Source organism: Dermacentor albipictus, chromosome 1 (assembly GCF_038994185.2).
Source record: "Dermacentor albipictus isolate Rhodes 1998 colony chromosome 1, USDA_Dalb.pri_finalv2, whole genome shotgun sequence".
NCBI classification, from domain to species: Eukaryota; Metazoa; Arthropoda; class Arachnida; order Ixodida; family Ixodidae; genus Dermacentor; species Dermacentor albipictus.
This window is the reverse complement of record NC_091821.1, coordinates 144773942-144786649: the sequence shown is the minus strand read 5'-3', so window position 1 is coordinate 144786649 and position 12708 is coordinate 144773942. Positions and strand designations below refer to the sequence as shown.

The window sequence follows — 12708 nt, the reverse complement described above, 5'->3', positions numbered from 1 at the left end:
TTGTCTGCTTTGTTGCTGCGCAGTACGTCTGCACCAAGTCAGCATTGACAGTAGAGAGGGTGCAGCAAAATGATGAACAAGCCTTGTACCTTTCCTGCACCTTTTGAAACGAATGGTGTGACGCAGAGGGTGCCATTGCTGCACCGCTGAAACGAAGGGCAGGGTGCAGCACCTCGTGAACTGGTTTAGGTGATGCAGGAGAATTGAACATACCTAATATTTAGACTGCTGCGCGTAGCCACGCAGCATGGCACGACTTGTGCGGCTTGACCGTGACCCCCAACATTGTGCCAGAGCGATCTCAGAGACCCTGCCCAGCTGCAGCTGCCTACGTGCCGCACAGTAGAAGTGAAGGCACTAATCTTTCGCACTGCCACATACCTTGCGCAGACAGGCACACGCAAGAGTGAGAGGTCCATGGAGGTCAGTGGTGAAGTGTAATGGTGAGCTGCTGCTCATGTATGGCAGTGAGAAAGGCCAGTTTTGCTCGACGATGTATTCAATACGAGGACACAGGAATTTTGAAGTGTTGTGGCGAACGAGTGCCAAACATCATGGAAAGTGATGTACTTGGTGTGTAATGGTTGAGCATTTTTTTAGTTTACGAGACGAATCTAGTTCGTTATATCCATTGGCAGGACAATTTCACTTTGTTAAAACAAGGTTTTAAATGCATGAATCTCAAGGGATTTCAAGAGGAATTCCATTTATTTTGTTATATCCATTTTTGTTATACCCCATTTCGTTATACCAAGGTTTGGGTGTAGTAGTGAGTGTAGCACTTGGTCGGTATCGTACCTTATTTTTGTGACCCATATTCTGTGCTACAGTAATGGCCTAGCTTGCCTGTTAACTTGATGAATTTTAAAGCATACTCGAACTTTCTTTATTCCAGACTGACCACCATTAATGTAAAATCTGCCAAACCCTGCGAGGATCATCTTGGTTTAAAGAAACGTACAATACTAACTTGGGACAACATTACCATGTAGGAATAAACCAGGGTGCAGATGCTAGGGCTAATGCATTTGACCTAAGACAAGATTTAGTATTAGTGCTGACTTGTGTACAATTTGTATATACATACATGGACACCACATTTCTGGCAAAGGTTTTACTGCTCACCTGTCAGGATATTATGATCACTGGATGTGTAATAGTGAGGTCTTTCATAACCCATTGTTTGTCCAAAAACAGCTCCAGCCAGTTTGAGACGAGGATATATGGGTGACATCCGCAGCTCTCGGCCAGTTTGAAATTCCACAAATGGATAACATAACTTGTAATGCATGCCTGCACAGATATAAAAAAATGGCAAGGAACCTTAAACATACGCCAGCTGTTTCAAAGCATATGTAGAGGCCAATTTAAACAAAAAACAACATGACGGCAAAACAAAGCAGGTACGACTGCCAATCATTTGCTAGACTATTGTACAAGAGAGAAAATTATTCAATCAAAGCTTGTATTGCATTACGTGTCGGCGTCGGTGTTGGTGCTGCCGTATGAAAAAACTCAAGCCACGCAAAAATAAAAGTCGCTTGTCGGGCTGCGGATTCGAACCACCAATCTCCGGGTTGCGGGACTACCACACTAACCAATTCAGCCACTGTCAGTTCATCATACGCACCCTTTAAAGTGGGGTTTTATATGCATGAAGAAGTAGACACAATGCAAGGCACAAGCCAATCACAGGCGTCCGCTCCCTCCAGAGGAGGGAAAGGGTGTGATTTCATGTTCGCTCGCCTCACGCCCACCGTTTCCCGCCAGTTCAGGCCCGGCAGTCAGATGGGGAGGCCACGTTTGGTTCGTTCTGCCGAAGAGCAGGCTGCGTTGAAGGAATGGCAGCAGGAGCGAGCCGCGCATCATGCTTTCAGCCGAAGAACACGCGGCATTTGATGAAAGCAGCCAGGAACTCCGCTCGAGAAAGGGGTCGTTGTTGACGTGCTGACCTCGCCGTGAGGGAGCACGAAGCTGAGGCGTTACAACAACGAAAAGCGGCAGATCCCGAGCTTCGCTTGCACCCCTCTTCACAGTAGTGGAAGGGCGGTCAATTTTTACGCAAATGAATGAGTGACAAGTCATGCATGTTTTCAGTATAGCTTATCAGAGAGTAAGTGGTTGCAAATTCTTAAAAGATAATTTGTAGGGAAAGCGCAGGTGATGTATGCAGTAAAAGGCAGGATTTATGTGGTGAAGAATAAGTCCTTGATCTGAGTAAAAATTTTTAGGGCACGTTAGCATAAGAGGTGGTTGATTAGTATAAAGAAAAAAAAAGTAAGGAACAAACTGCACAGTGTTGCAAATATTTCATGTCTTTGACTAGGTAGTTCTGATGGTGACCCCAACCAGTAAAAGCACACACTCCCCTCCTGTGAATTTGACCTAAACCAGGCCACAAAACTTGGAAAAATAAAGCAGCTTATCGAAACCTCCCACCCCTACCCCCAGACAAAAAAGAAGAAGTCTGAACCTTCGATTCCTTCATTCTTAACAACAACAACAACAACAACAACAACAACAACAACAACAACAACAACAACAACAACAACAACAACAACAACAACAACAACAACAACAACAACAACAACAACAACAACAACAACAACAATAATAATAATAATAATAATAATAATAATAATAATAATAATAATAATAATAATAATACTTTTATTCATAAAAACACGTGGTACACTTGTTCTTTACCCTTAAAGACACTTGGGACCATCTTCAATATCATTACTTCATTTTTGTGTCCAAAAACACCTGTAGAGTTACATCATTGAAGCACAATTCATGGCATCCTCAAAATGGAGAAGCTAAGTAAAAATATGTCATTTAAAGGAACGCTATTAAGAAAAGCACTAAATCAGTTGAGACTGACAGACTTTTCTTCCAGAACTCTATTTTTGCTAATTTCACAGTAGAAGATTGATCACTAGAAAAACGTTCCATATTTTGAATTTCGCACCAAAACCACAGCACCACTACGCAAGTGTGACGCCATGCATTTCAAAGTGTTTTCTCATATTTGGGCTATTGTGGCTCAGTGGAAGTTCTTGAAACTTGCTCAGTTCAGTCTTTGGCATTGTTAGAACATGATGAAGTCCATCTTTACCAACAAATATTTAACTAGGACCGAGTAGATGTCATAAATATCCATGACTTCATGGCGAGCTGGTGCAGGAACTTCGCAAGGTGGTGTCACCACCAGCCTATCACTTTAGCATTTCTTCTTGCTTCCAACATTTCTAATGGCAAGAGTGGCTTTATTTTTTTTTGTATTGCAGAAGGGTAATTTACTAATACAGTTCAAATTATTTTTCTCTTTAGTGGCCCTTTAAGCTAGTGAGAGCAGTAGTGTATACACTGCAAATGAATTGACGAGATGTAAAAAAAAAGAACTTTCTTGCAGTGTGCATTAAGTTGCCAGGCGTTCTTACAAGCCCCTTGTGTACAGTGAGAGCTCCATTAAGAAATCAGAACCAGCAGCAAATGTTGCAGTTTTGGACAAGGCCAGAATTCAATGCCCAAGCGATTCCTTCGCATGCTTATAGTGGGCACAAAGTTTCAAGCAATGTGTAGACTCCTCTGAACAAGACGTCTAGCAGCTTTTGGATAGCCAAGCCGAGCCAATGAGAAGTGCAGCCAACGTTTCACTGAGTTCTTGTTTTGGCCATTTTGTGGGGCTTATACCCCCGTATTCTTGGTTATTTGCATTGAACAGCATCGAGACACCTCCTTGCACCTCCTCAAGGGGTCATCAGCCTGGCTCAAAGCCTAGTGGGGAGCCCTGGCCCCTCTGAGAATTAGAGGTGGAAGTTAGGCCCGACTCCCAGCAGCGTCACTCAGTACCGTGGTCAACAAGGTGCATTGGCTTCGTGCACACCAGCGATTCTCCAACTGTGCTCAACAGTCTATAAAGTGATGCAATAAAATGATGTCAGTTGAGAGTAGCGCCTTGTCCTGGTCGTCTTTCTAGTGTCTGTTGTTTCGTGCTAAACAAAGTATTTATGAATTCGCACCAACAAGCCCGCTAACGAATTGTGCTCAATAACATCGCCACTTATGGCTGCTGTGAATGGAGTGCCGATGGTGTCTCAGGACTTTTTTGCAACATCTACCAACATGGACATTTCTATGCCAACGGAAGATGTACCAAGTTCTATCAGTGCTGGCAAATGCCGAATGGACGAGTCGTCTCCTGCATCAGCCAAATTGATGGTTACCCCAGCATCTAATCAGGGATGTATTAGCGTTCCAGAAGTGTTCCCTTCGTTACATGCGCCAGAGCACCTCTACAAAGCGGCCATCAAGCACCTGGCATGCTTTGATGTTACGTCATTCTCTAACCGAGCGCTCCAATATGCCTTTAATTCCTGCCTCAAGACAAACAACTTTCAAGGCTTAGCCATCCACAGAGCCATGAACACTGTATCTGTTTGGGTACGCTCCCTCCAGGGTGCGGAATGTATATGGATACTGCAGGCTGTGGCCACTTCTGAAACATCCTCAGTACCTGTGCAAGTTTATCTGACATCCAGTTCAGCCCTTCGGCACTATGTTGTGTCCGATGTGGACGCTAGTCAAAACCCACAGAGCTTGGTGAAGGATGTAATTTGGCCCTCGCATCAGGTGGTTAGTGCCCGTTACGTGGGACAAGGACACACATGCCTAGTCACCCTTCGGGGTCTTTCAAAGCTGTCTTCTACAGTTCAGCCTGTAATCGCCAGCAGTGGTCCATTGCTACAAGTGTTTCCAACCAGGACACATGCGTACCTCGTGTCCACATGCATCAGACTCCAGCATGGCACTGGAAGAAGCCACCACGTACAAGTGTGGCTTATGTAAATTGAATGACCATGAAATTACTGACAAGGCCAGCCCCACGAAGCAATATGCCGATGAGGCTATGCGTAAGAGTCACCGGAGAAACACCAAGGCAGTGAACTCATTGACACCGACTGGTGGCATTCTCATATCCAACCACTTCACAGTACTTGAAGAAGATGATACTGACATTAGGCAAGCTGAAACCATCATTCCGACTATCAGCCAGTCGACTAATAGTGAGATAGCTAGCGGGGCCGCCAAAAAAACAGATCTGACAAGCCTGCACCACCACCAATGGACAATCTTGACATGGAGCCTGTGTCAGCTGAGCTAGATCAGCACACCTACCATCATTGCAAGAAGAACTACGTTGCCTAACGCAGCCTTGAGCCCTAATACGCCAACAAGATACTTGATCATGCATGAACATGTGTGAACAGGAATCCTTGCCATCTCAGTCTGTGCCTGCCTCTTCTGGTGCTCTGTCTACAAGAGAACTTCTTCAATTTGTAGCTCAACAGCTGCAAAATCTGTTGGTTGTTTGTTCTAGCCACTAACCTTCGAATATAGCTTGCCACGTCATTTCCAGGTGTCATTCAATGGAACTGTCAAGGCTTGAGAGGAAAAGTTGGTGAGCTCAACCAGCATGTTCACATGAGCAAACTTTCTATCTGGGCTTTGCTTCTTTAGGAGACTAACTCACTCCCGTGCTTCTACATTCACCTCATATGCTACCCCTTCTATTGTGGACGGCCGCTATGGTGCCTCTGCCTGTACTCCTGGCAAAGTGGCAGTGTATGTGAACAGCAAATATCCAGAGACACCTATCCCAGTATCACAGTGGTGCACTCAGTGGCAGGAAGTGGTTGCCGTGTTGATTTGCCTTTCTCACACTGATGTCATTCTGGTATCGTGCTATGTAGAGCAACACCCAAATGGTTGGATGGCTGCATAACCTCCGTCAAACATACTCCAGCTGCCCAATATTAGAGGCGGGTGACTTTAATACACCACACATGGCCTGGGGGTATCCCATTAATAGTGCCCGAGGCCAAATAGTCTTGCAAACTTTTATAGACACCCAGTTCGTGCTTCTTAATGCCCCAGCCACATCAATTCATTGTCAGGATCATGCCGGTATCCCTGCTTATTCCCTGGATCTCACTTGGTGGTTAGGCCATGCATCAGTCAACTATAATCGGGAACCAGGTTGTTGGGGTAGTGACTACTATCCCATACATATAGGCATACATCTAAATTATCCCTGGCACCTATGCCATGAGTGTCATGTAATTAACTGGGATCTATTCTGTGCTAAACTAAATGTGTGGTTGTCATTGTATGCTGATGATGCTCATGTGGACCCCTTGAACATCATTGGGACTTTGGTTTCCAGTGCTACACTGTGCATGTGGGTCGTTGAGTCCATCCAGCACCGGATTTACAACTTCTATGTCTGCAGGCAGAGTGTCATCATGCGAAGAGTGTTGTGTCTCGCTCTCCAGACTCCAACTTTGCTCATTACAACCTCAACCGAGCAACCTCAGTGGCTCGCAGACATGAAAAGACACTTTTCTGGAGCAACTGGTATGCGTCGCTTGAACCTTCCTCTACTACAGCTTCAGTGTGGTGAACATTCTGGATGATGGAGCGAGGTCCATTTACTCCTGGTTCAGTCTCCAGTGCATGTCTTGTATCCAGAACGCACCCTGCAGTATTCGCACTGGAGGTTGCGCGATCTTTGTATCCAAATTACAACAGCGTACCTCCCACCTTTACCCACTCATTCACCATACTGGCCCATGTGGGAGGAGTCCCATGCAAGGGAGACATTGACGGCATGGAGCCGTCACTGCCGGCAATCGACAAAGCTAAACCACGGACTGCCCCTGGACCTGATAGGATACTGTATGAGGTGTACAAAAACATGGAGAAACCTGTTCTTGAGTGGCTGCTTGATAACATAAATACTGTGTGGAACTCCGGAGAAGTTCCAACATCGTGGAAACACGTGGTTGTTATGGCCATTCTGAAACAGGGAAAGCCACTTGGCATTCTCACAAACCTAGCTGCGACCAATTGCCCTTACCGCAACACTATGTAAGCTGCTGGAGTGAATAGTGGTGATGCACCTCAGCTGATGGCTTGAGCATTTCAAGTGGTATCACCCAGCCCAGATTGGATTTCAGCCTCAACTAGGCACTGAAGACGGCTTGGAATACTTTTCCACTGCGGTGCTCATTGGTGGTCGCTCCCACCGCATGTGGAGGCTGCTTGTGATGGACATACATCGAGCTTATGACAATGTGAGTCATGAGGCTATGCTTGAGATCCTGCAGTGGATTCACTTGCCTTGTCATGCTCACGCATTCATGCGATCATTTCTTCGTGAGCGCTCCTTTTCGGTCCACCTTCAGAAAGAACTACGAACAGTTTATGACGAAATGTGGAGTGCAGCAGGGATCCATTCTTGTGCTGATATTGTTTAATGTTGTGCTACTGCCGATGGTGTGGGAATTGTCAAATATTCCGGACGTAAGATTCTTAATGTATGCTGATAATGTGACGGTATGGACTGCCCATCACTCTTTGAAGCATCAAGAATGGGCACTGCAGGCAGCATTTGAAACAACACTTGCTTGGTGCATGTCAGTGGGACTCACACTTTCAATGGAAAAGACCTTCAACATAAGCATTGCTAACAGCTAGGGTTGCCGAAAACTTGACCAAGGCCCTCTTCACCTTGCGCTCGATGGTCGCGTCTTGGTAGAGGTAACCACAGTCCAAGTGCTTGGAGTGGACTTTTCTTCGTCCAGATCAGCATTGCCTTGGCTACACTGAGCCTCCAGATCTGCTTCTAGCATGTGTCACTTCTTTTGTCGCATCACCCAGAAATCGGGTGGGGCTCGCACCTGTATTGCTCGGCAGCTGGTTTGCTCCGTATTCCAGCCTCGCTTGATCTAGCAAGCATAGTTGCAGACCATACCAGAGCAGAATGGGCTCGACTGGAAAACCTTAACTGTGAAACAATGCACGTGATTACAGGCCTTCCAAGGCTCACACCTATCACGACACTTCAGGCAGAAGCTCAGGTGAACACACTTGATAAGCTCATTCAATCAAAGACACAAAGCGCAAGTGATAAAACACAGTAGCATTCCTGCGGCTGCTGCCTTGGCGAATTATATGGACCTGTCTTTCCCCTTTATGGATCAATCCTTACTGCCACTAGCACCATGGGGCCACAGCCAAGTGACTTACAACAAGCCAATTGGTTGCATTTGGCAGGTGACTAATAGAAACTCAAATTCCATGAGCACCACTGCAACTGCACCTTCTTGTTCAGAGTTAGAGGAACTAGACCTAAGTGCCTATATGGATGCCAGGTCAAGTTCGGCAATTTTTCATACTTCCTTAGTATGCCCTTCCTATCAAGGTGTAAACCAGACGTGTTCTTACGAGTTGAATACACCCATTACCTTGGTACTGGGGGAGCTAGCTGCACTCCACGATGGCCTGACCACTCTGTTACCAATCGTCAATGTGCAACACCCAAGAAGTGCGATCCTCTACACCGATTCAGTGCAAGCGGTGCGCTAACCCCGTCGTGTCAATCATTCAGCTGCTATAGTGATGGACTTTCACTGCTGTGCAACGCCTTATCTATGACCGGTTTCAGTCTGCTGGATTCGTTGATCAAGTGTTCCCGCTCATACCATGGCAGACGCCGCACGCCATTCCTTGACAGTCGTACACTCATTGCCTCTGCTCATGCTTCTGCACTCTGAAACAATGGACATTCAGAAAGAAATTCTTTGGCGCACCATATGAGCTCGCACACCTCCATGTAGTTCTGATCTGGCGGCTGGCCTTACCCATCAAGAGGATGTATCACTCTGAAGAGTTTGCATGAGTGTGGCTGTCACACCGTCCACCCACGCGCAGTGGGGAAATATCGACGCCTCTTCTACATGCTCGTACTGTCCCACACCAGTACAGATGGCAGACCTACAGCACTTGCTATGGACGTGCCCTGGTCTGCAATCGGCTCGTCAATGTCATCTGAGCCGTGTGGGTCTCCACCCTAACTGGCCACCAGACTTACACAAGTGCATCTTTGGCCCTCATCACCACTCCTTTTTGGACTTGATGCAAGAGACAGAGTTTCACGATTGTGTATAACACTTCCGTTCGATGCCGTAAGGCAAACTAATGCCATAAGAGAGAGAGATGAAGAGGAAAGGTAGGGAGGTTAACCAGATATCTGTCTGCATTAAAATTTTTTAGAACCAGCAGTTCTTAGTGCAAGGTCATATATACTGGCTTTTCTCCAAATAACCTTGAAAGGAAAACCACATCTTGGCATTGTCTGCAGGTGCTTACTGTCATCAGGATCCCATCCCATATTTGCAGTAAAAATAAACCTCATGCTAATTATCCATGAAAGACACCACAGCACGGCTTCGATTTGTTTGTCACTCACTGTTAACTAAATTGTTTTACATAACAGAAGGGCACTCAAGACAGCCTGATCAGGAAGGAAAATAGTCGGACAGAGGCTTCACACATTTGGAAGTACTGTGTTAAACATGATACATATTCGTCAAATTAAATCTAATACTACAGATAGAGGCTGCATGGCATCTGAATGCAAACGGCAGTCAATTAGTAGTACAACAAAATCGATGACAATGTTAACTCTGGAAATATTTCAACTCACAGCTAAGGACATAACGTTGTTGTTGTTAGTGTTATGGCATAGGTATTATGACTTCATCTGCATATTCCTCAACAAGCAGTTGTTACTGCACTACGTAGCATACCAAGCAGCTTGTTGATGTATTTAAACTCTCCCTCAGCAATGGTCTCGTGCCCTGTTGAGTACCACTTCCACTGCAATTGAACACATGCACCAGCTATCTTTTGATAGAATCCTTATGGCTTTTGTTGCTCTCATTGCAGAACACACTGCTGCTCAGGTGTACACCCCGTCATTCCTTGTCATGAGACCACGTATTTCATTTCACTGCTGAGACTTGACTGCCGAGTGTGCGTTGAAAATAAATGCTTTTGGTGGGAGATAACACTTTTTCTGTAGTACGAGTGCCTCCAGGTACAATTACGCAAAATCTCCACTGTTCCTACCCCACTTCTGTTAATTACCTTGCCTGCTAATTCTCTTTGTATATATCTTCGAGCCAGCCTTCATGTATTCATAAAGCAGAGCAGCACTGAATAAACATTAGTAGAAAACTATACATTCCCCACCAGTAGTAGCGATGGCGAATATGTTCGTATGTCTTAAATACTCCGGTGTGGCCACATTGTGCATCACTGTGAAAGGAGGCAAAGATTTGTGATCTTAAGCTGCAGGGAATTACCAGTAGCCATCTACGGCTTCGGGAGTGTAGTTTCATCAGCGGAGCAGCCGATCATGAATGGCAAAATTAACAGCTTGGTATCAGAGGGATCGGGATACAGGAATGGTTGATGATCCAGACAGATAGGCGAAAAGAGAAGCGATCCATGGGTCACGGCATTGTTCAGTGCCAAGTGAGTCATGGTCAAGAGATGACATGGAGTGTGTGCACGTGGTTCCACAGGTCGAGTCAGGAGGTAGAGGTGTATGGGACTGGAGGGCGTCTGTGTCAGTGTGCTTGCATTCGTAGTGGTAGATGACGCGAATATCATACTCCTGGATTTGGAGTGCCCAGCATGCTAGGTGGCGAGATGGATCTTTCAACGCGCCGAGCCAACAAAGCATGTAGTGATCCATTACTAGGTCATATGGGCGGCCATATAAGTATGGATGGAACTTACCAAGCACCCAAAATAGAGCGAAGCACTCTTTTCAGTCATACTGTAATTGGCTTCTACTTTTGTCAGCGTACGACTCGCACAGGCGACAGTGTATTTGGAGTAGCCAGGCTTTTGTTGTGGGAGAACAGCACCAAGACCGACCCCACTGGCATCTGTATGTATTTCAGTTGCAGCTGCCAGGTCGAAATGGCGAGGAATAGGTGGAGAGGTAAGAAGGTGACGCAGTGTAGCAAACGCAACGACGCATGTGAGAGACCAGGAGGAGAGGTCCATGCCACTGCATAAGAGCTGGGTCAACGGCAACATGATCTATGTGAAACTGCGTACAAAGTGCTGAAAATATGAGCATAGGCCCACAACACTGCGAAGCTCTTTGATGTTAGTAGGCTTCGGGAACTCAGCAACTGCATGAAGTTTCACAGGGTCGGGTGAAATGCTGTGCTTGGACACGGTGTGGCCTAAGATGGTCAGCATTCACACGGCATTCTTTGAGGTTGAGTTGGACGCCAGCATTACTTAGACACATGAAAACATATCTAATGTGAATAGGCAGGTCAAAAAATCAGAAGAGAAAACCACGACGTTGTCAAAGCAACATAAACATATAGACCACTTGAGGCCACGCAGAATATTATTCATGAGTTGTTCAAACGTGTCAGGTGCATTGCAAAGCCTGAAGGGCATCACACTGAATTCATATAGGCTGTCAGGTGTAATAAATGCAGTTTTCTGGCGATCGGCTTCAGTCATTGGAACCCGCCAGTAGCCAGAACACAAGTCTAGGGACGTAAGAAATTTTGCTCCTTGAAGGCTGTCAAGGGCGGCATTGATTCACGGCAAAGGATAGATTCTCAGCACATTACCTTATTTAATTGCCAGTAGTTAACGCAAAAGCGAAAAAACCCGTCCTTCTTGCAAACGAGAATGACAGGAGAAGCCCAGGGACTGTGGAATGGTTGAATAATGCCATGGCGTAGCATATCGTTCACTTGGTCGTCAATGACACGATGCTCTTTGACAGAGATGTGGTGTGGTCTTTGATGCAACGGCTGGTGTAAACCGGTGTCAATTTAGTGCTGCACTTCCGATGTTCAGCCCAATTGCAGCTGAGAAACATAAAAAGAATTTCCAAAGTGGTGTAGAAGCTGAAGAAGCTCGGAGTGTTCGGAAGGGGTTAGTGTAGTAGCGATGGAACTTGAGAACATGTCACTCAATGACTCTTAAAGCATTGAAAGGGCATGTAGTTCAGTGGAGTCAATATGGCAAGAGTTGTCTGGCACAGTAACAAAGAACGAAGAGTCAAGGTGTTCCACACAGCTGAGACATTCGCCAACAAGCAACGTAACAGACGCAGAAATGGGGTTGTCCACAAAAATATTTCTGAGGCCAGTGGTGATGTCGAGCATTGCAAAAGGCAGTGGAACGGCTTTGCAACTCATAAAATAGTCAGACCGTGCAAAGAAGACCGTAGCATCGGTGACGGCACCGCAGAAGACTGGGACAAGGGCAAAAGAGCCAGGCAGAATGTCAGTGTCCTCGCACACGACTTTAGGCGGCTGATTCAGAGCATCATGGAATGGTGCGTCACACAACAGCGAAAATTCAACTTCAGCTTGTGCGCAGTTGATGACGGTTTTATGACAGGATAGGAAGTCTCACACAAGGGTGACGTCATGTGAGTAGGCAAAAAGAACAATAAACTCGACAATGTACATAATTCCTTGTATAAGTACATTGGGAGTACAGGCTGTGAGAGGTGTGACATGCTGCACGCTTGCCATGTGAAGAGATAGTCCAGAGAGTGGTGTGGTCACCTTGCGCAGCGAACGGCAGAGTTTGGCAGCTTTAACAGAAACGGCGGCGCCAGTGTCCACAAGTGCAAAAGTAGAAACACCTCTGACAGATATTGTGACCATGTTAGCAGGAGAGGAGTGAGGACTTGGGCAGTTCAAAGATGGCACAGTTCTTGCCTCTTGAGGCACTTAGTTTTCCTGGTCGGAGGGTGCGGGTCGGCAATGCATTGGGGAGAGCGACCGTCAACGAGGAAATGGTGAG

The 12708-nt window shown here is 46.1% G+C and overlaps 1 protein-coding gene across 2 annotated transcripts in view; it reads right to left on the bottom strand.

Moving 5' to 3' along the window:
- LOC135900077 (pyruvate dehydrogenase phosphatase regulatory subunit, mitochondrial) overlaps nucleotides 1-12708 on the bottom strand; it is a 157888-nt gene that overhangs the window by 63832 nt on the left and 81348 nt on the right. For both annotated transcript variants that reach the window (XM_065429525.1, XM_065429526.1), the window contains exon 12: nucleotides 1126-1293. In XM_065429525.1, coding sequence (XP_065285597.1) covers nucleotides 1126-1293 — 168 coding nt within the window. The remainder of the gene's footprint in view (nucleotides 1-1125; nucleotides 1294-12708) is intronic.